The sequence below is a fragment of the Bos taurus genome, chromosome 2 (assembly GCF_002263795.3).
Source record: "Bos taurus isolate L1 Dominette 01449 registration number 42190680 breed Hereford chromosome 2, ARS-UCD2.0, whole genome shotgun sequence".
NCBI lineage: Eukaryota > Metazoa > Chordata > Mammalia > Artiodactyla > Bovidae > Bos > Bos taurus.
In genome coordinates this window covers 19,164,921-19,189,108 of record NC_037329.1, presented here as the reverse complement: position 1 = coordinate 19,189,108, position 24,188 = coordinate 19,164,921, and the positions used below count along the sequence as shown (strand labels likewise).

Here is a 24,188-nt window from a genome sequence, read left to right as displayed (position 1 = left end):
CAGCTTCTTTGGAGTCAGCAAACATTAGCAGGGGCTGTAGCATTAAGATAAGAGCAGAGTAATGAGCAAGCAAGTGCCACCAGCTTCCCTGACTGCATCCCTCAGAGATTCGTCACATCCCTAACAGGCCTTGATGAATGGACTCCTACTGTGGACATTTTTTCTCCCTTAGAAGTTACTTGGAAACTTGGCTTGGCAAAATGCTTCTCCTTTGAGAAAAATAATGTAAAATCCTGCAAGTGTCAGACACGGGAAATAAAAATATTAAAGATATACAGGTTTCCATAAGCAATCAATACAGGAGTATTAATTCAGAAAAAAAAAGGAACATCATGATACTTAAGTCAAAATGAAGGCCCCAAAACATGCAAAATAAATAGTCTATAAAGCAAATGAGGTTGTAGATGCCACCATTTATGAGACACACAAGACATTTACAAGACAGATAAAGTAGGTACTATCATCCCCATTTTACACATGAAGAAACCAGGATCAGGGAGGTAAGTAATTTGATGACACACAGCTACCTAGTGGCAGAGCTGGGATTTGACTTTTAAAATTATTTTTTAAATTAATTAAAATGTATATTTATAACAGTATTACATACACATAGTTAACAAATGAAACAACACTAGAAAGCACATAATGAATAAAGCAGTGCTTTTCATTTTTCTGCTTTACTGTCCTTTGACTGTTTCTCAATGCTTTCGCCTGATTCTTAATTTGGCCATCATGCTTTTAATTTCCAAAAGCTCTTTCTTCTTCTACAGTTGCTCCTATTATTTTTTAAAGCACCCTGTTCTTATTTCATGGAGACAATGTTTTAGCTCTCTAAGGATATTAACAATAGCTTGGGGTTTTTGTTTTCTTCTCCCCGCTGTTTTCTCTGAATTCTGTTTATTTCCTGTTTTGGCCTCTGCTTTTCATATGGGTGCACATGCATGCTCAGTCGCTAAGTCATGTCCAATTCTTTGTGACACCATGAACTGTAGCCTGCCAGGCTCCTCTGTCCATGGAATTTTCCAGGCAAGAATACTGGAATGGGTTGCCATTTTCTCCTTCAGGGGGTCTTCCCAACCCAGGGAATGAACCCACGCCTCCTACATTGGCAGGCCAATTCTTTACCACTGTGCCACCTCGGAACTGTGCCCTGTTTCATACGGGAGGTTTTCCTAAAATGTTCTGTGGTCCTTGGTGTCTCTGTGTAATAGAATGACATTAAAAGGCTAAGCCGGAGCTGTATGTGCATGTACCCCCACACAGTGCATGCGTGTTATTCAGTGTTTATCTGAAATTCAAATTTAACTTCTTATACTTCCATTTGCTGAATCTGAGGAACCTGGGTATGTGGCTTATGGATTCTGGCCTCTGGTTGACTGGGCTGTGGGCTCGAGTTTTCAATCCATTTTACTTCATCCCCTCTTCTGACTTCTGCATAAGTTCCATTCCCACCTTGAGCTTTTCTCAGTCCAGAGCACTTTCTTTCATCTCTCCAGAGGATAAACTTCTGGCCTTCTCCAGGGATAGAGGAGAGGGAGTTCTGGCTACATTGGTGGAAGACTTCGTGGGCTCTGAGTGTCCTGAAAACTGACTTTCTAGTAATCTCCTCATCTTAAGCTATGAGCATCACATTCATTTTTTCATGGTGCTTTTTGTCTCTGAGCCCCAGGGGAGGCTCTGTGGGGCCTACAGCTCACTTCTCAGTCGTCCTGCTTTCTGGTCCACCCTGCCAGAACACCTGACCCTCATCAGCGTGCCTTCGTTTGCCACAAACATACTGACACCTCTTCTCAACTGTTGGTGTCCTCTCCCTTTCTCCTTATAGATTCGCATTTGCTTTTAAATTTATCTGGTGCCATTTAAATGGTGTTTCAGAAGGGAGAAAATATAGACACTTGGGCTCAGTATACCAGGTTTAACTAGAATGAGACTTAAATCCAGACCAATATCATCCCAAAGCCTCTACTCTTTCCACTCGGCCATGTCATAACCCATTCACCAGAGACCAACAACAAATACCTGTGGCCCAGATTGTCAGTTGTCTACTCCAATCTCTCTCTTGCCTTTCTTTCTTAGTAATAGAACTCCTAGACTTTAGCATGGCATGCAATTACCCAACACAAAGCCTAACCTAGGGATGGCCAATGAAATGTAGGTGGAATCGTTACGTGAAGTTTCCAGAAAATGGTCTTAAGAAATAACTTGCATTACCTTTGGCTTCTTTCTTTTTCGTTCCTTTCTTCTTTCTGAGAGCTGGAAGGTGGACATTGTGCCTAAAACATGGGCAGCTACCTTGGGCTAAGGTGGAAACCAGGTGTTGAATGTGGCCACACAGAGAGATAAAGAAGCCTGGGTCCCTGATGACAATGGAGCTGCTCTACCAACTGCCGGTTGCTTATCTCCAGACTTTTTTGACGTGACAAAAGAAGTAAGCTACTGTGATTTTGGGTTTCCTGTCCCTTATAATTGAAGCTAACTCTCACTGACACCATGCCAAGCACAGTAAGATCTGAACGGAGTGACATAGGTTTCCTAGAAAAGGTGGCAGGAAATGGTTCAGCCAGATGGGGAAGTGGAGGAAGAGAGATACACTGGAGAGCAAGGGGCACTGCATAAGCTGTTTTCAAAGGGTAACATGCAGTTGACTAATAAAAAAAGACTTATTTTTTTTCTGAAAAACAAAACACAAAGAGTAACACTAGACCAGTCTAGCTGAAGTATAAATCACATAGGAGAGAAGTGAGAGGTAAGAAAGCAAAATGGTTGGGGGCAGATTATGGAGGGAGAACCTTGAAACACGAACCAAGGTTAGAGGTTGCTTTGAAGGTGATGAGGCCACTACAGCCTTTTGAGATGGGAGTTGGAGACTCATCTAGAATGTGAGGGAGGGTTAGAATAAAGAGTTTTGGGGTCTTCTCTATGCCTCTATAGAATTAATGTAGAGTTGAGTCCAGGAGAGTGAGCAGAGAAAGAAGAACTGGAACTCATACATAGAAGCAAGGAGAATAGAAAACTATAAGAGATCCAGAAAAGGAGAGAGGAAGGCAGGTGCATGCTGGGGAAAAAAAGAGAGTAGACACTGACAAGAAGTCAGTAAACCTGCGGATGTCTCAAAGAAGCTAGAAAATACCAGGAATTAGTAAAAGACGTTGAATCTGGGGACAAGAAAGTCTCTGCTGACCTCTGAAAGTACAATGCTGGCAGAATGTGAAGGTGGATACTGGTCTGCCAAGTGCCACCTAGGTGCTAGGAAAATAAAAGCAGTCATGTGCTCCATTTATTTTGGAAGGTAGGAAGTAAAAGAAAGGTAAGGCGAAAGGCAATGCAAGAGCATGTGGTCAGGTCAAAGAATTTCTGAAGGAAAAGAAGTTGTTTGGTCTTTAAGGTCAGAGAAAACTGTGCATATCAGTGAAGGAAGAGATGACCAGGCCACCAAAAGCAGTGGTTCCTGATGGAACAGGTTTCACAGGAAATGAGCAGGATGGAATCACCATCTAAGGTGGAAGCCTGAGCTTTGGGGGAAAGAAGGATGGCTTTTCTGAGAAAGAGAGCTAGAGGAGAGGTGAAGAATGAAGGCTTGGATTTCTTGTCATCCTTTCAGCAACACAAGTTTTTCATCATTATTAGCATCATCAATGCCATTAGAGATCTAACCACTAATGATAGTCTACAATAGAAATCTTAGGGACTTCCCTGGTGGTCCAGTGGTTAAAACTCGACACTTCCGCTGCAAGGGGCACAGGTTCCATCCCTGATTGGGGAACTGGATTCCACCTAGTTCGTGGAGTGGCCACAAATAAAATAGCAACCTTAGCCAGTCTTTAAACTAAAAATGCCCATCACTTAGTTTTAGCCAGTAGTCCCAAACAAAGCTCATAAAACAGAAGGAAAAATATGTATCTTGTGATTGTAGTCCTGACTGTCTTGTTTCACAGACACCACACTGATGAGGTTCCTTTAGATGAGGAAAAACAACAACAACAGCAACTTCAGCTCGTTTACACATTGATACCAGCGTTAGAATAACAGGCAACCTCCAGTTTGGACCTGAAAGTTAATTACAGGATGAAACTTTTATATCCATTTGTCAAATAGATCAGATGCCAATACCTACTCAAAGTACAGCGTGAGGTCTGTTGCCAGGATTGACTGCTTCAAAAGCTGCATAAGGTCACTGTATTCCTTGGAGGACAAATTAGCAAAGATGTTGTGACCCTGGAACGAGAAAGTAAAAAAGCCACAGAAGACAGCATTACATCCGAGCTTGGCAACTACATGTTTTTTCCACTTTTTTTTCAAAAACAGTCTAGAAACACGATGAAATAATTCTTTAAAAAGCTTAATGACACTCTGTGCAAATACAAACAGATTCCCTGGCAAACAGACCAAAGCCGGAAGCGCAATCATAATCATTGGCGAGGAGGACCACCAAGGGACACTTTATTACATCTAGTTTTGAAGAGAAAACTGGAAAGTGTTTGAACTCCTCTTACTAAGGCTATGCTTGTGCCAACAACTCCATTTCTTGTGGGATCATTGAGCAGAGAAATCGACAACACTTCTGGGAAACTTTCTGACCCCTGAATATATACTAGTCTCGCTAGTAAAGACTTAAGCTGGCATTTTGGAAGTACTTGCTATTGCAACAAATGACTCAAGGAAGAGAAGAAGCATTAGACCAGTGGTGCACAGGTGGCTCAAGTGGTAAAGAATCCACCTGCCAATGCGGGAGCCGCAGGAGACGTGGGTTCAGTCCCTGGGTTGGGAAGATGCCCGGGAGGAGGAAATGGCAACCCACTCCAGTATTCTTGCCCGGGAAATCCCATGGGCAGAGGAGCCTGGAGGGCTACAGTCCATAGCGCTGCAAAGAGTCAGTCACGACTGAGCATGCAAGCACACAAGTGGGGGTGATTTGGACAATGGGCACTTCTGGCAGTGCCTAGAGACACTTTGATTGTCACGCTGATGGACGGCGCTACTGGTATCTATCGGGCAGAGGCCAAGGAGGCTGCGATGCACCCAACAGCCCCCACAACGACTTACTTGGCCCCAGTGACAATATTGATGAAGTTGAGAAATGGTGTGTTAGGTAAGATGAAGATACATCTGGATGAAGTGTGTGACATAATTATAATACAGTAATTGCTGAGTAGCTAGAAAGTGTAAGATATTGCTCTTGGCACAGGAGGACTCTAAAGAGTGACTTTTGCATAGAACATCCTACAAATACACCTGTATCTCCATTCCTTTGAAAAGCACACTTTTTTTCCATCCAACTTTGTTTTAGCTACACTAGACAGCTCCATAGTGTTTTTAGTCAAGTGAAAAAGCCTTTCTGTTAAGTGACAGACACTTCACTTAATTTGCTTTGTAAGTCAGGACTTTTCATTTATCAGGTTTTCTTAGTATGAGATACCAACTCACCAACAGGTGGTCTGGAAACTGGACCAGTTTTAAACCGAGTATCAAGAACCAGAAGATGGTGCAAAAGAAAGGCAGTGAAGATTTCCTGGGAACATTTTCCAACGAGAGGTAAATTAATTCTTCTGGGGAACCAGAATATCAATTAGTAAATTACTACGTACCAGGCACCAGATGATCTCCTGCCCCCTTGAGTTTAATTTATCTCATTAGGTGAACCTATCATTCCTTAAAGACTAGAGTATATTGGTTCCACCTGGGGCCAGGTCCAATATTAATAATAATTTTCAAACAAACTCTTCTGGACCCTTAATTCAGCCATTAGGAAGAAGAGAAATAACTGAAGGAATGCCACATCGTAATTCTACCCAGGTGTCTTTGCCTGGCCCTTGCCCCTGGATCAGTCACAGGCTGGTGGTGTACTGGGGCCTGGGAAAAAATGGTTGGGAGCTCTGGAAAAATAGTCACCTCGGTCCAGCCACACATCTAAAATTTCTCAGGGAAAGAAACAGAGCTATTAGGAGCAAGTTATAGTAAACTCTACTGTGAAGACCAGGAGGAAGCTGGTCTGAATCTGACAACATTGATTATTTTGTGAGAGTGCATTTTGCTACATTTAAAGGACATACAGTAACTAACACAGTTTATAGCTAACAGAGTGACAAAGCTAGCCAGATCAGCTTTAATAATTATAAGTTAGTTTGTAATCAGTATATGTTTATATGCAAACTGGCCTTCTATGGCACTCTGAAATACTACTTCTATTTCTTGTTTAGGGAGGAGTGGTACTGAAGGGGGGGTGGGAAATGTGTAGGAAGAAAGATCTAGATCAACTGTCTTCAAGCCATCTAACCTCCCTATGCCTCTGCATCATTTGGAAAGTGGGGTGGTAATAACATCTGCATTTCTGCCTTTCTGATGGGCAGTACGGGGATGGGGAGAAGAGGGGGGCATCAACGCAAAGTCTGAACACACCAGTGCTTGTATCCATTACTGCTATTCTGCATTCCTCATAGAGAACCCTGGCACAAAGGGCAGCTGATGAATTTTGCTTGTATGAAGACAAATTCTGAGTTAGTGGGGCTCTGTGACACAAGCAAATGACCTTCTGAGAAAACTCGACCTCCTGTTTATAATCAGTTATTACAAAGGTGTGAATGTCTGGCCTCAGGGGTGTAAGCCCATCATATTACCAGCATAGAAAAGATAGTCTGATCCCAAGTTCCTCCCATTCCTATTCCCCTCTGCACACATCTAAAACATGACTTTCACAGAAGAATTCCAGAGCCACGGATGCTGGGACACTGGTTTCTGTCAGGGTTACTGAGAGCCAACCCTGATGTTTCATTCTCAACTGAAAATCCATCTCCCCCAACGGTTCTGCCTTCCGCAGCTGCAGGCAGGTTCCGGAGTGCTGACTCTCCTTTATGGGGTCGAAGAAGGCTTTCAGGATATTGCAAAAGACACGCTTTCTCAAGATAGGCTGGAGGAAAAAAACCTCCATATTTAATGATGCTATTCCAGGGAAGCAGGGCCTTAATGATGATAATAATAATAATTAATGGCACAGCTAGAGAACTGACAAATAATGGGGAACAGATGATCCCTTCCTGGCCTCAAAAAAAAAAAAAAAAAAAAGGTCTGTACGCCTGCAGAAAATTAAACAGATCCTTTCTTGGCAATTTCAAATTCAGATGCCTCAGCTAGAGTCAGTTAGTGGTTTTACTTTTTCTCTATGGAGAGCTAAAAGTATAAAAGACCAACCACTTCTAGTGCCCGCAATGCCATACGAAGCAAAAGAAGGCATATGGCCCCCAGCTTGGGTCTCAAGTTTAGTTGCAGTTCTCACGTTCAAATTGTCCCACCAGCAATTTTAAGTTCTTTTATCTTTTTTATAGGTTTCTCAATTATGTAAATAAAGTGTAACTTTCTCACCCCGTTTCTGATTCCCTCATCTTTTCAAATGGGTTTCGCAAAATGGAAATGCTGGGTCACTGACTTCTGGGGTCTGTTACTGGGCTTCTGTACCCTGAAGAAATGTAAAGCCATGTTCTGGTGACAAGCAGTGCACAGTCTGCTTTAAATGAATCTGAAAAGCCCCCTAACCAACAATAAAAACCCAAATGAATTAGCTCGGGAAGAAACTGAACATGGTCCTTGGTCAGGCATTTGAAAGAATTTCTTAAAAGCCACAAAGAAGTCCGATAGTTCTGATTCTCTGTATTTCTTCTTGCAAAGAAAGAGAAGTAGGAAGCATAGTTTCACTGGTTTTCTTTCAAGGAGAGAAGCAGAATGGTGGGTTTTTACCTCGCTCTGAAGGATCATCACTGCATGGTTGAAATGGTGATGCTCTAAGGTGGCAGAGGTTCCATAGAGTTGGGCCAGGGCAGAGCCACTCCTGAAAGAGGACAGACACGTGAGTGACCATGGCCCTTCCACATCAACAATCTCCTCCACACCGGCTCTTTGGATCACACTGCTTCTCCTGTTTTTACAAAGGACCATGGGCAGATACATTCTCAGGTAACCACTTGTGGGGTTCACAAATCTATAAAGTAAACCTTTTGGGAACCTGCTGTGTGTTAGGCTAGACACAGTGGGTGATACCACCATGAAAAAGACATAGCCCATGCTGCCAAGAAATGTACAAACTAGTAGGGAGATGCGATGTGGTCCTAAGGGAAAAGAATGGACAGACCACACAATATAAATGCCGTAGGAAGTGTTTTAGTTCAGTCAAAGAGCTCTCGGTGTTCTGAGGACGAGAGACATGATTCCTGGCTCTGGGGGTCAGGGTAGGCTTCATGAGCTAAATCTTATAACGTTTCTGAGTATCCAGGATGAATGTCATATACTAAATGTATCTGCTATTCCATGGGAAAGACCTTGCAAATACTATGTAGAACCCATTTAATCTACTTTACATGTAAGGTTGACAAACTTCAACCACGGTTTTCCAACCTATGGTCACACTGTGATATATCAGTGTCCAACTCCAGAAAGTTCTCTGGCCTTGAAGTCAGAACTCAGCTCTCAGTAACAGCTTTGGGTCATTACTTGGTTGTTTGAGAATCAGTTTCTTTGTCTCTAAAATTATGATAATACTCTCTACCTTACCTGCTATTCATGAGACTACAATAAAATATTTCTAAGTGCCCAAGCATGTAAGTAGGTTGTAGTCTATACTACTTAAAACACATAGATATTTCCATTTAAAACAAATAAAATGTTAATTAATACTTGAAAGGATTCTTTTGAATTATCTGTAAGTTTTAATCAGGGGGCATTATTTCTTTCAATCTTGCCCTAACCTATATCATTTAATAAGTGACAATTTGTTAGGCTAATCTTAGCAGTACGTGATTAATATTTAATGTTAGTTACTATTTTTCTAACATATGGTTCATTTTTATGAAAACGCATTTTCCAAAATGCACACTGTATTGTGCCTTAGTTGTATTTGTCACGGCAAATCTAGGATGGAAATCTAGGATGAAAATCCAAATGCCTGGATGTATTTAAAATGCCTGGATGGAGTAGGTGTTTAAAAAATATTAGCCACTTGGCTAATAAGGTTGTAGTGATATGTCTAGACATTATAGTTCAAACTGAAGGTTGATAGTAATGTGTGTTAACATATTTTAAAATAATATTATTAATAATAATAGCTCTATGAGTAAGTACCTATCATGCACTAGGCAATATGTTAACACCTCAACATATCAATTCATCTGTTACTGACAACAACCATGAAACAGTTATTATTTTCTCATTTTACAGATAAGAAAACCAAGGCTCAGAGAAGGTATGTTACTTTTTCCAAGGTCACAGAGCGAGTAAGTCCCAGTTCTAGATTGGCACCCAAATTCTGAAGTTTTCCTGATTACATAATGAGAAAGAGAATTTTAACTTCCATATTTCTTATATTCTAGTCTCCATTTTTGTCAAGCTGGTTGTCATCAAACCTTCTTTGAGAGAAGGTTTCAAAATTTGATTCAGAATTCTCCTGTTACAGCTGCTAACTACAGACTCAGATTTCTGCAATTGGTTTCTATCAACCAGCCACATGCCCCAGTTATTGGTGTGAATCCTAAGAGAATCACTGGTGCAAAAGTGGGGTCAAGATGTAAAATAGCATCTCCTCCTTTATCACGTTGGTTTAGCAGACCTCACAAAGTTAAATCAGCTAGACGATCACAAATCATTAACTATTTCCTCTTTTCAGGATGAGTGGGAAGTTTGTGTCCTTTACCCTGGGAACAACTGGTGGCTCCTATGCTGCCCTCTGCTCTCCCCACATCCATGTGGCCTCTGAACTGTTATGTTTCATCAGGAGGACTCAGTGCTTGTGCAAATGCATCTGAAGGTCCACGGTTTAAGAGTCTTCATCCTTACAAAGGAACATCCTCTTTGTTCCTTTTAGTAATTCCATCTTACATGTTCCACACACTCACACAATACTGAGCTAATTACAGGTATGCAGATTTTGCAACAGAAGCAGACTAATGATGCATTCATTCCTTCACCTAACAAGGACTGAGGACTATTATGATGCAAGGCTGTGAGTGTGTGGGATATGGAGATAAAGAACGGCTCTTACCCTCAGGAAGCTCTCAGTCCCTATAACTGCACAGGAGACTTTCTCTGTCCACACTTTCATTAACAATGCTCACCTTTCTGCAAGCAAGGTGCCATCTTAGTATTCACAGAATAGACCATGATACTAACTCCACTTTGAGTTTTCTTTAGAATAAAATCATTTAAACAAGAATGCTTCCATTTCCATATGGTTGCTTCAGTTACACTGTTAGGTTTGGTCTCTGTCAGATTTTCTGAGACTACAGGACACCCTGGTGCTCTCTCTCTCAGGCCGAGGCTCACTGAGAATGCTGCCTGCACCTGCCATTACCCACACACATGTTATGAATCTCCTAGCACTGCAAGAGTGAAGTCCATGGTCAGGAAACTTGATAAAAGTGGCAAATCATTGAACTGTTAGGATAAACTTCATCAGAAAGTATTAGACAGAATACGAGTTGTTTGGGATGTAAAATGGCATTATGGACAGAAGTAAAAAGGGTCTCAGAGTTAAATACATTTGGGAAATGCTGGGTTTAAGAAGTTAAACTGTTTAGATACTGTAGGATTTATCTGTGGCATCAGTGTGTGAACATACGTACTGTGATTCTGCAGGAAAGGAACATACTATGCCGTATTAACCAAACTTACTTGATCATTAAACCATTTTTTACAAGACGACATGCGTTTCATGTAATGTACTCTGTGTAAAGGGCATACTGACACTTTTTCATGTAAAATGTGGAAAAAACCTTCCAATCAATCACATATGGAAAAAAAAATGACTTTAATACCACACCTCATTTTAATTGTCTGTGGTAAGTATATCCATCATATCAGTGGCTCTGGGGCACACAGACTATAATTGTAAAAATATTACACATACACGGAGGGTGTGTGGAGACATGCGGAGAGGAGAGGAGAGGAGAAGAGACTCCAGGTCCTTTACACACAGGATTATTTATGATGTGATTATTTATGATGCTCATTATTGATTAGGTCATCCTAACATACTAAAGTTTTTCATTTGGGGGCAGGCAGCACACTGAGGAGAGGCCTATATAAAAGGAAAGTCAATGTGAAAATGGCTCTCCCCACCCAGGCATTCAGCACTTTGCACAGCCACCAAAAGTAAGCATGCAAAAGGAAATTTCATAACTATGAGCTATGGACCCTCATAACTTCCCTGGACATGCATATTCTTTGAAAGAGAGACTTAATGGAAGTGTGCTGCCATGGCTTACAGGAAACTTTCAGAAGGAAAACTACCGAAGGTAATTAGGAAATTGAGAATTGTTGGGAGGTGGGGAGGAATGGGATTAGGCTGTCACGGCAGATTAATGTGCCCCTGTATTTCACTTCTGGGACCTGGCCGAAAGCGACAACATGGGTTTTCATTCCCAAGAAATGAGTATAAGAGATTATGCTAGAAATGAATAGAGGAAGTCTCCTAGGAGAATATACTACAAAGCTGCTTGGTACTGATATTTAATCATCAGGGGCAGCTGTAATAGGGAAGGCAATGAGTGGGAAACACTGTCCCTGGAGAAAATAGGAGCGAGGTGTTAACAGCAGTTTCAAAGCGCCATGGGATCGCTGCCCTCTCTACCTATTGATCATGCACTGCACGCACTCCAATACTTTAAAATTAAGAATAAAATATGAAAATGCGAAGGTTCACTTATCAGAAAGGCTAAGAGAATAAATCACACTGTGCTGTGACTAAAATCACAACTTTTTATTGTAGAGGCATTTTGCATTTTATATAGTAATTTGTCCCTTGCTAAATGTCTCCTGTTTCTTTATAGCCTTATATATGAAAAAAAGAAAAGGTAGCATATGCTTTGTCACATAATAATTGGTGCATTTAAATCCCATTTCCAAATCACTTAAAAGGCTGGCATTAGAAGGTGAATACTTAAAGGAAAGGGACTATTTGTTACACTTCTTTATTTCCCCCACAACGCCTCGCGCAGTGCCTCGCATCTAGAAAGCACTCAATTGATGGGGAATGAATAAGGAAATAAGGATATAGGTTTCTTCTGAGGGATTTTCCTAAACAATGGCCAACTTGCTGAGTAAATCTTATCCTAATCAGTAAAATGGTAGTTCCTCCACCATGATGTCAAAGGGTCTCTTTTCAGCATTTATTGAGGAAAACTTTAACTGAGGTGGAGTGGTGGTGGCATCTGGTATTCTAAGCTCAAGTGAGACTCTGTAAGGGAGGGGCAGGGCTGATGGACATCCCATGGGCTGGTAAACTGCATAAGAGGCCAACCATTGTGAGGAAACAGCTCAGACCATCTTGGAATGCATAGTTTTGATCATGTGGTGTAAGGATGCAAAAAATTTTTTTGAATTCTAATATCAGAGATATCATAGCTATCTCATATGTATGGAAACTGTTCAGTATTACCCAAATCACTTGAGATTTGGGGACCTCAGTTTCCAATTTTTAAAAATTAAGGCATATGAAAAAAATTTTGAAAATTAAGGAATATGACTACCGAGATCTAGTTGAGTTCTACAATGTTTACAGCTCCACGTCTTGATTTTCTGGATATCAAAATGCATCTTAGTTTTCCAGAGCTCACATATATCACAAGCCAGCCAATAAACTGGAAGTTCAAAAGCCTAAAATAAATACCACAAAGTCATGAAAGAGGGTGGGATAAAGTGGTTAAAAAACGGCCTTGGAGTCAGATAGCCCAGGTCCAAACACTACTTTGCCGCCTTCTGGATGGGTGAATTTGGGCAAGTCACTTACTTTCCTGAGGCCCAGTTCCCTCTGTAAGATGGAGACAAAAATATCTAGCTACAGGGATATTAGTTGAGCACTTGAGATAGTAAACAACAAATAACTGCAATTCTTCTCATTGTCTCAAGGACCACTCACAGCAAAGAATGGAAATGAATTAGAACCACTTTCACTAAAAAAAAAATGTTGATTAAATACAGCTAGGACCTCTGAGCAAGCCCCATTGTTACACACATGGCTGGATTTCCTGGAAGTAGGAGCAGATACGGAAAACCAGGGATCTCTGTCTTCCTCTAGAATTGTACAGTATCTTCTCTGCTCCTCTCTGAATACTGACTTTCTTCTCTCTGCAGATTTGCTGTCTTGCTTCTCTTATCCACTCGGGATTTGTTCATCACCGGTTTCCCCAAATGCAGCCTCAGTGTCCAGGTCTGCATGGACCTGCAGCTTGGACCTCAACAGCTAACTGAGTCCATATCATGGTAATCCAGGACCAGACTCCTGGGAGATAAGATATGATTAGCTGGGTTTGATTTGGTGTGTAGTCTTGGTCCAATGAGGTCAACTAACAAGAAAGCCTGGCTCTCTTGGTATGATACGCAGGCTCTCTCCAGGGTGGAGGCTGTTGTTATTTAAGTACATACATTGCACACTTGACTCTTTTTAAAAGAACCTACAAGCTGCTCACTATTGCTTTATAGACACAATTCTTTATGTGTAAGTGGCAGAATGGTAGGGTGCTCCAGGAAGACGCAGTGATGATGATGCCATTGGCCTGAGAGAGGGGTATCCTAAAATACTCATAATAACAAAACGCAGGCCAGGAACTCAAACACAAGGAACTGTCAGACCCTATAATCAAAGTGTATACAGTTTACACCTCAGCAGGCCCCAGGGACGCTATTGTCATTAGTACAACGTCAAATCAATGTCTGTAAAAACTGTGTTCTATAATAATCCGTAAAAGATTGCACTTGTGTAAGAAGTCAGGAAGCTTTACTGAAAAGCAATATTAAAGTAGTTAAAACCTCACCATTCATGCATTTATCATTCATTCACTCAGCAAACATTCCTTGTGGGTTTACCATGCTCTTGGTGCTTGTACACATCATAGGTACTGAAGAAGAAGGGGAGACACACCATTAATCAGCAACTAATGTGGTGGGAGATGTGCAATTCTAAAGCATAGCCAGGGCATGATATAGACACAGAAGACTGATGCAGCGAAGGTCATCAGGGATAGAATCTGGGGGGTGGGGGTGGAGCTTTCAGAGGAGGCTGGGGGAAAGAAGAGGAAGAGCATTCTGGGCTGCAGAAACAGCAGACCAGGAGCAAAGGAAAGGGAACTAGCTGGACCCCATCGAGTACTTTAAGTAGCCCCTTGTGTCTGAACCTGGGTGCATAGGTCGGGGCGGGGTGGCAGGTGTGAGTGCTGCGCTGGAGAAATGGGCAAGAGCCTGATTGAAAAGGGCAATAGGGGCTAAACTAAGGAATTTGAACATTATCCTGAGAGTCACAAGAGGCCAGTGAGCGTCTTTTAAGTAGGGGAACAATCCGATGACATTTGTGAATTAAAAAGAGTATTTTGGAGTGCCAAGGTGGGGAAGACTGGAGGAGAAGAGTTGGGCTGTTGGTTGTAGGAATCCTGGAGGGATGCAGAGAAGCAGTGGTTACTATAAGAATGCAGAGATGTCAACTCTGAGGGAATCTGAGTGGCTTGTGCACTTCTGGTGGTGCCATTCATGGGGATGAAGAATAAGAGGAAAAGGATTGGTGTAGAGAGAAAGACTGGGGTTGTGGTGATGATGGGACTTCAGATAGGAGGAGCTCCTCAGGCAGCTGGAAGAAGTGTTTAGAGATTAGCCGAAAATGATGGTCCACAGATATGGGTTTGGGGCCAATCAGCAGGTGGTTCAGCATGAAAGGTAAAGCAGAACAGAAGAGGAGAGGACGTGTGCAGGGAAGGCTGGCGCAGGAGGAGCAAGCTGAGGAGAAAGGCTAGAAGGTGGATGAAAGTGTCTCTCTCCCAGACAAAGGAAGAAAGAGAGCTCTTTGGAGGAGAGCATCACAAACAGTGTCATGGCAAGAAGGATCAAGAAAGAAGGACCGGAAGAGTGTCCTGTGGCTTTGGGAAAAGGGGTCATTGGTGGCATTACTGAGGGCTGCTCCCCTGGTGGGCAGACCTGGAAGCTGTGTGGGAGGGAAGTGAAGACAAGGAACAGACAAGTTTCCAAGAAGACTGGCTGGAAAGGAAAGAAGAGAAATGGAGCAGAAGCTCGAGGGAGAAGCAGGGATGGAAGTGGGTTTTTCAAGATGGGGAGAACTGTTCATATTAATAGGTTGGGAGATACAGGGCAGAGAGAGGAAGATGGATGGAGCAAGGTCCTGGAGGAGGGAGGGAGGAAGGGACCCAACACTGAGGTGGAAGGATTAGCCTCAGACATGAGGAGGGACAGCCTTTTCACAGAGATAGGAGGGAAGGAGGAAAGGATGGGGCCAGACAGATAAGTTCGTTCGTGGCAGGGGAGGAAATTGAGGGAGTTCTCGATTGATGGCCTCAATTTTCTCAGTGAAGGGGAGGCAAGGTGATCTGCTGAGTGGCATGGGGGGAGGTGGTAGAACAGAAGGTGGTTTAGGAGGAGGAACGTTTGGTTTCTATAACTGCTGATCAGAATGGGGGACGGAGCTGGCTAGGGGCCCAAAGAGGCTGGTGGGGAGTGCTGAGCCCCTAGCCGAGTTGGGAGAATACCTATTCGGTATGCCTCAGGCTCACAGCTGTGACACTTTCTCCCAAAGCCTTTAAAAGTCTGGACAGAAGAGCAAGAAGCTGAATTGTTAGATTGAGCCAGAGCTGAGTTTTTGCAGAGTGGCTGTCACAGAAAGGTAAGAGGGTCTGGAAATTTCAGGACACGGAAAAGAGCAGTTTGAAGTGATGGGCTTCTGCATTCAGGATGGATAGAGGTCACAAAGTCGATACTCATCTGCTAGATCAGGAGCAAATCAAAGGGCTCAGGGCTCCAAGGCCTTAGTATGTAGGTGTTACAGGGGAAAAAACAAGTGGTGAGCTGAAAGGTCCCTGTTGACACATCGTGGGCCACTGGGGTTTCACATCGTAGAGGAAGACCGGCTGCACGGGCTTGGAAATTGGTCACCTGAAAGCTAATCTTACCTCTTCATTGAAGATTCCTTAGTCTCTCCATCCCCAAACGTTTTTCCCTCGAGCCTCTGAAGTCCCATATCATGTTGTTTGCAGACAGGCAGTAAAAAGCACGTTAAACTGGAACCTGAATACGAGAGCCAGGACACCTGGGTTTGGGTCTTATTTCCAGCACCCGTAAGTTCTGCGGCCTCGGCGCCAGCGTGAGCCACCAAGCTCCTGGACCTGTCCTGCTTGCTCGGGGACAGATGGCTCTGTCCACGCGCAGTGTGCACCTCCCGCCCCGTGCTGGTGGAGCTGCTTGGCTCGTTCCCACCTTTCTGTGGGATGAGGCGTGGCAGGGACAGAGACCCTCTTCCTCCTCCAATGTCACTCCATTTCACTGCAGTTTATACAATACCCGACATCAAAAGAACCTGGAAGAAATTCTACTGGGGAAGGAGGAGATCTTTTGTTTCATAAAATTTCCAATTTTATTTTAATAGTCTCAAAACCAGACTTCCAGGGTAGCAAATCCAAGAAACCTATGATCCCATGAAGGCAAACATTCTGGGAGGAAGAAAAAAAAATAGGCCCTTTAAAAATCTGAGCTTTGTTATCCGACTGAGGTCAACAGAGACAGACCAAATCAACAAGCATGACATGAAGGGCAAATTTGCAATTAAAAGAGGAATAAGGAATTATAAAGATGGATGAGCCCCGTGACACCCGCGCCCAGGCCTGCGTGGCCTTGGCCTCAGACGCCAGAAATTAATGCTTTACTCTTTAGCGCGCGCGTCACCTTTGGCTCTGAACAGAAAGGCAAATGCATTAAAATAACAACAATTAGAACACTTACTTAGCTTGGAAGGCATTGTTGGTTCCCCTGTGGTCGAGGTCATGACACAGGCATCCCACAATCACCGCTAAAATTTCCACCTCGGTCAGAATCTCTTGAAACCCGGCGGTCTGGGAAGATGAGAAAATGGCCCAGTCACTGCTCGGGGCAGGGAGGAAGGCCGAGGCTCGTCTGCTGAGCCGCCATCAGCTCTGTTGTCATACCCACATCATTTAAGGGAATGATTAACTGCCACCCCTTCGACTAGTGAGTTGGGTGGTCAGTTGCACAGCCCAGGGTCCCCGCGGTGATGAATTAGCCGGCACGGTGGCCCGCCCTGGCTGGCACACCAGGACAGAGTTCAGATTGTTTTGTTCCCTTTTTAGAGAAGAAGCTGCGCTGTCTAGATACAGTGACAGTCTGGCAAAGGCCTGGAGCAAAATGTGTTTTGTGATTCGACATTTCAAAATGATGAGCATCTAGGGGTAGGGAGAGAGAGGGGGCTGGGAGTTTAGAACTGAGTGATGTAGCTACCAGATGCCATTTAAATGAAAGTTGGCAAGAGAAAATGCCTTAAAAAATATGTGTGTGTGTGTGTATCTATTAGAAAAAGCAACTTAGAAGTACTCAAATTGTTACATGATAATATTCTAGAAGTTATAAATACCTTAATTCATATTAGCTTGGAGGACAGGTGAAATTTCAGATAAGCAGTGCCTGTCTTGAAAACTAGAATTGGCCAGGGGATTAGGCGATCCAGACGTCGGATCAGGTGGAAGATCTGTTACATGCAGCTCCTTACGATCCCCAGGCAGCTTGCTTGGGAAATGCATAGGTGTGGTGTGCTATCTCTGGCGAGCAGGGTGATGTAATTACATGACCACGAGCAGCAGTGCTTCTCTGATTCCTGCTGGCCTTTCGTTAGTTTAGAAGAGAAAGTGAACTTGCAGAAATGCAGGGCTCTGCATTTGCTTGATCTAAGGCCTTTCTGCCTCCTCCCCCTTAACTTGTAAGCCTCCCCGCTCAGTATTTATTAAAATCTTTATCAGAGGGCAGGAGAAGGGGAAGGGTAGAGTTCAAACTGCTTCCCTTTTCATGTGCGTTTTTTTCTCCACATCTAGGATCACTAGCTAATATCTGTAAGACAGTTCTCTTACAGCAATGAACACTTTGTTTTTTAGTTAATTATGTTTTTGTTGTAGAAATAACTGAATAATAAAGTTTCTGTGTTGACAACTTTATTTTAAAAGATTTCTACATTAGAAATACATATAATTTCATCTGCATAGCAAATAGGAATGTTTATAAACTATCTGGGCAGGATAAAGTAGTCCATATCTAAGCTGTGTGTGTCCTTCATTTTAAAATTCAGAGCTGGCTATTGGTTTTAAGTTAATTTTATTTTATTGAAGGCATTACTTGCAATAGATTTTAAAAATTTAATTGTAGTTAGAAACGTAGAACCAAAGCCAATAGTCCCTCATCCTTCCCCATTCTGATTCCCAAAGACAAGAACTTTCCATTTTCTTTTTTTGTCTAATTTGGTAGGCATTTCCCCCCATATTACTATATAGTAGGTCATTAGCCCTTGGTTATTCAGGGGTTTCCCATGTGACTATAATCCTTCCTGTGTGCCAGACACTGTCCTAAGAGAACCACAACCATTTAACATACTTCTACACCTTTGGCTACAAAGAATGTAATTAATATGATTTCGGTATTGACCATTTGGTGATGTCTGTGTGTAAAGTCGTCTCTTGTGTTATTGCTGTGACAGCCCTGGGATTTCTTTGGAAGGAATGATGCTAAAGCTGAAACTCCAGTACTTTGGCCACCTCATGTGAAGAGTTGACTCATTGGAAAAGACTCTGATGCTGGGAGGGATGGGGGGCAGGAGGAGAAGGGGATGACAGAGGATGAGATGGCTGGGTGGCATCACTGACTCAATGGACGTGAGTCTCAGTGAACTCTGGGAGTTGGTGATGGACAGGGAGGACTGGCGTGCTGTGATTCATGGGGTCCCAAAGAGTTGGACATGACTGAGCGACTGATCTGATCTGATTTGAGTACATTCTTTTGGCAGAATTCAGTTAACCTTTGCCCTGCTTCATTTTGTTCTCCAAGGCCAAATTTGCCTGTTACTCCAGGTATATCTTGACTTCCTACTTTTTCATAAACAAAGAAAAGCAGAGACATTACTCTGCCAACAAAGGTCCATATAATCAAGGCTATAGTCTTGCCAGTGGTCACATACGGTTGTGAGAGCTGGACCGTAAAGAAGGCAGAACGCCAAAGAATTGATGCCTTCGAACTGTGGTGCTGAAGACTCCTGAAAGTACCTTGGACAGCAAGATTAAACTAGTCAATCTTAAGGGAGATCTACCCTGAATATTCACCGGAAGGACTGACGCTGAAGCTCCACTATTTTGGTCATCTGATGTGAACAGACGACTCATTGAAAAACTCCCTGATGCTGGGGAAGATTGAGGGCAGGAGAAGAGGGTGTCAGAGAATGAGATGGCTGGATGGCATCACCTATGCATTGAACATGAACTTGTGCAAACTCCGGTAGACGGTGAGGGACAGGGAGGCCTGGCATGCTGCAGTCCATGGGGTCGCAAAGAGTCGGATACGACTGGGTGACTGAACAACAACAACTTACTTCTCATAACAGGTAAGAACTATTATTATCTGCCAGTTAAGATGAGGAAACTGAGGCACAAAGAAACTTAAGTGCCCTGGGTCTTAGAAAGTGCCTACCTGATGATCAGTCTGTAAATGTTTTTCACTCAGTATCCAATGATTATATCCTTTGTTATGTGGATGTTTAGCTTCCTGGAGTTAAGTCGACTTACATCCTACACAACTCTCTGAACAGTCACACCTTTGACAGGTCGCTTCCTGTCCTGGGGTTCCCTGCTTTGGCCCAGCGCTGACACTTGGCCTGGATTCTCCTGTCTGCTGCCAGCATCCCCCTCCTAGGGTTGGTCACCTGTCTCCTCCATCCCACATCTCTCTCTTTACTCGTTTTCTCTCTCAGTTTGCGGGAACACATCTGCCAGTAGCTTCATAAGAAAGGATGTTAATACTTCTTAAACATTGAGCAAGTTGATTTTTTTTTTTTTGAGGCTTTGCACAACTGAAATGTCTTTAATCTATTCTCCTACTCAATTATTGACTTGCCTAACTATTCTAGGTTGCAACATTTTCATTCAGAATTTTGAAGGACTTCTCTATTCTTTCCTAACTTCCAAAGTTGCCTTAGCGAAGTATAAATCATTCTTGTTCCTAATCTTTTGAATGATACTTATTTTCTCTCTTTTAGAATCTTCTCTCTATGCCTGGGGTTTGCCAATTTCACAAAAATCTTCTTTTGTTTGGGACTTTTCCTCATCATTGCTTGGTAAACCTTTTCAATGTGAAGGCTCATTTTCTTCAGTACAATATTCTTGTCATTTTTTTCCCCTTAATAATTTCGACTTCATTATTTTTTCTGTCCTATTTGAATGGTACTCCAATTGGTTTGACATTGGACTTCTTATATTCATTTCCTTATTTTCCATTTCTTCTTTCCCATTGCTCATGTTGACTTTTCTCCTCTTACTTTCCAGGAGTAATAATCTTTTAAATTTACTAGCATTTTCCTGTCTGCTGCTCCTTTTCTGACAGCACACTATTCTTCTTACATGGATGCATTATGGTCTCTTCTCTTTTGAAGATATTGATTATAACTGCTTTGAAATTCTCTCCTGTTCCCTGAATTGCCTATTTCTTCTGAACTCCTTATCTCTTTGTTTGGTGGTTTCCTCAAATGCCTGATATCCTTGGTCGTCCACTTATGCATGGGAGTCCACATTCACCACACACCCATGCATGGAGACGGTGTCTACACATGGCTGATCTCATCACTGCTGAGCTCACGGCCAGGTGGTCCTGCTGTGGACCCCCACACGCCAGTGTAGATACTCTGAACACTTCCTCTGGATTTTCCAATCTCTTGCTTGGAAGGAGCATAAATACAGGTGTTGGAATTCTGAGAAAAGGGTATGTAGCTTCTCACCCTCGTGATGGAGACTTTCACTTCATTCTCTTACTTGCAAGGTGCGTCTCACCTAACTTTTCTTTTACTGGTGTCTCCAAGTCTGGGGCTCAGTTTCTCTGGCAAATACTCTGGCTTCCTGCATAGACAAAGGGAAGAGGAGTTCTTGGACTACAGGGAGAGGGGATGGAAATTTGGGGGCTCAGTGTTTTCCTTGTCCCTCACTCCCACTCACCCCATTTCTGTGGTATCTGATCCTTCCAGTTCCTGAGCTTTGACAGCTTCTAGGAGAGTACTGGTTCTCACACGTACCCCTTCCTCTACTCTCTTCTCCTGAAGGCATTTGGGTTGGACCTTCCTTTTCTTTGTTAATCTACAAGCCATCCTCCCTCCATGAAAAGAGTGGAATTTGTGTCCATTTCTTACTCTCCTTGTTATTTTCGGGGTGTTTTTTGAAAGGAGAAAGGGATGCAAGTGTCTTTCTCTGTCATCTTGAAACTGTGAGACAGTTTCATTGGGTTTGGATCTTGCTAATATGAAGCAAATCCTGAAAGTCTATCAAGCAGGCAATGATTATACACTGTATTCTGGAAATCAGTGCTGTAAACACAATGACGATGCACTGAAATTTAGAGAGATTGTTGCCTGTGAAAATGCTGCTGTTTAGAATGAGCTGATGAATTGGAACAGTAAGAATAGAGATGGGATAATGTCAACATAAGATAATTCAACTAGAAATTTAATTAGAAGATAAAATCGAATGCCATGTAATAGACTCAAGTTCAAAATCCGGAATCATTTTTAAGCCATCAGTTATCACCCATTGTATACTATGTTGGAATATATTTCAAGGTCTTACACAGCTGACTACTCCGCCCCTTTCTTGGAAATCCAGATTCTAGCTCTTAGACTATTTGTATCACAGGTATTTTTGAGAATTTAATAAAAGCCATGGACCTTTTTCCCAGAAATTATTCTATAACTTCATGGTGTTCCAAGGCCATGGAGCCCACCTCTAGATCCTCCCAGTAAAGAATCCCTGACGTACAGCACAGTCACACAAAGCGTATTTACCTCTCTTGGCTGTGACACCTGAGTTACTGAAGCAGCACCTATCTCTTGACTGTGATTGAAAGCTGCCTGGTAAATGGTTTCTGAGGGTCATCAGGCCTGAGATGTGTCCACCTGCCACCGAGCATCCATCTGCCCCTCCCCGCCCTCATCCATCTTCTTTCTAGTCCTATCCATTCTGACCTACACTTGACACACACTGGGGAGAAAACGTCAGCTGCGTGCTGCAGACAATATACTTTCAAAAGCGAACACAGTGGCAGCAGGAAGTACATTCGGATGTGTTTCTCCTATGCTTAATTCTATTTTTATTTTCAAATAAAATGATATGTTTGCTGCTACTGATCCAGTAACTAACTACCCATTATCCATTAATGGGTTTTGTTGACCATTATTTTACTCTACCCTCTCACCTGTATTCCCTCATGGCCCATATCAGAAATGTAAAGCCGGGAATATCATATATCTAAGTAAAAAGATAACCAAGGCATACAGAGCTAGCTTCCATGTCACCCTCTCCAGAAAAGCCTGTCACGACCCTCTGAGCAGGTCTCCTGTAACAGTCCTCTGTTGGGTTGGATGTATGCTGGGATAACCCTGCCCCCAACCACTAGGGCATATAATCACTGGAACTCCAAAGGACCCAAACAGTAAGACTGAGTTGAAGTGTTTCTTGAACTAGCCAGTGATTTCCTACCATTCAGTCAACATAAAATTCAAACCAGCAAGGACATGCCACCACGGCAAAGCTGATCCTGTGTGGTTGTCAGAGGAACAGAGGAACATGACGGCCAGAGAAAAATTGACAGTTGCTTTTTGACTCCGTGGGGCTTCGCAGGTGGCTCGGTGGTAAAGAATCTGCCTGTAATACAGGAGACCCAGGTTCAATCCTTGGGTCAGGAAGACCCCCCTGGAGAAGGGAGTGACAACCCACTCCAGTATTCTTGCCTGGAGAATTTCATGGACAGAAGAGGTGGGCTGCAGTTCATGGGGTCACAAAGAGTCAGACATGACTGAGCGACTAACACCTGTGGCTGTGGCTCTGTAGAATCCAGGAGTATAAAAAACAACGAGCCATAATAACATTAGATGGTGCTACAGAGGCTTCTTCACTCATTTAACAAAAATATTCAGTTCTTAGTGGCTTCCCTAGTGGCTCAGACTGTAAAGAATCCACCTGCAATGCAGGAGACCTGGGTTCGATTCCTGGATCAGGAAGATCCCCTAGAGAAGGGAATGGCTACCTACTCCAGTATTCTTGTCTGGAGAATTCTCCATGGAAACAGGAGCCTGGTGGGCCACAGTCCATGGGGTAGCAGAGTCAGACACAACTGAGCAACCAGCTCTTAGTGTGTGTTAAGTAATTGATCTATCTGAGAAAAGAGGCTTGGGATAATACTGACAACAGATATCACTTGTATAGCATTTAGTATGTGCCAGGCACTGTTCTAAACCCTCAAATACCTTAACCCATCTAATCCTTACAAGTCTAATCTTTACAAGAGTTCTCTGAAGGAGAAACTGTTCTGATGTCTCCCATTTTACAGATGAAGATATCAAAGCAACAGAATACACTATTGGAATGAAACGGAGACAGGATTAGACTCCAGGCAACCTGACTCCCAAGTCTGTGTCCTCACACCCTGTGCAACCCAGCCACTAAGGTGAGAGTGTATGTGCAGTTGTACAGATTTTAAAGACCTTTGTAATAATAGAATGACAGCAGGATATTAAGGAATCCCTTGGAGTGTGCTTTAGTCCACCACAAAGGTTATTCTTTATCGTCTGTTTCTGGCCACACCATACAACTTGGGGGATCTCAGGTCCCTACTCAGGGACTGAACGTGAGCCAAAGGCAGTGAAAGCCAGAATCCTAATCCCTAGGTCACCAGGGAACTTTCAACAATGGATGTTTGTTCTTGAATTGGAAGAGGTTAACACTGCAGAGCCACTGCACATCTTGAGCCAAACACAGCTCTGGTGCATCAAGATGTGGCTAATAATATATAGTGACTTAAAATGAGGTTTAGAAAGAAAAGAAAGATACAATGGTTTGTGTACAACATGTAAATCCTGGGGGCAAGTTGATGGATACCAACTTATTCAATTTGCTCCAAAGCATTGGTTTTAAGCAGAGGACTTTCTCAAGCTTTCAGATGAAAGTAGATTTCACTTGCTTACCAAGAGTGCTTATGAATGAATTTATACTTGATGCCATATCCTATCTTCTTTTTAAAAAAGATCCTCTCTGCCAACAAGAGACAGTGGGTGATGAAAGCTCAGTGGGAGAATAACAGGTATTCACAACGCAATCTTCCATTGTGGGGAGAAAACCTTACTTGAGAGC

General features: G+C 42.8%; 1 protein-coding gene across 1 annotated transcript in view; it reads right to left on the bottom strand.

The window, feature by feature from the left end:
• Positions 1 to 24,188, bottom strand: part of PDE11A (phosphodiesterase 11A) — a 423,445-nt gene that overhangs the window by 60,941 nt on the left and 338,316 nt on the right. Inside the window, exons 13-15 of the mRNA NM_001205422.1 lie at positions 16,753 to 16,862; positions 7,729 to 7,819; positions 4,115 to 4,215 (exon numbers count right to left, since the gene is read on the bottom strand). Coding sequence (NP_001192351.1) covers positions 4,115 to 4,215; positions 7,729 to 7,819; positions 16,753 to 16,862 — 302 coding nt within the window. The remainder of the gene's footprint in view (positions 1 to 4,114; positions 4,216 to 7,728; positions 7,820 to 16,752; positions 16,863 to 24,188) is intronic.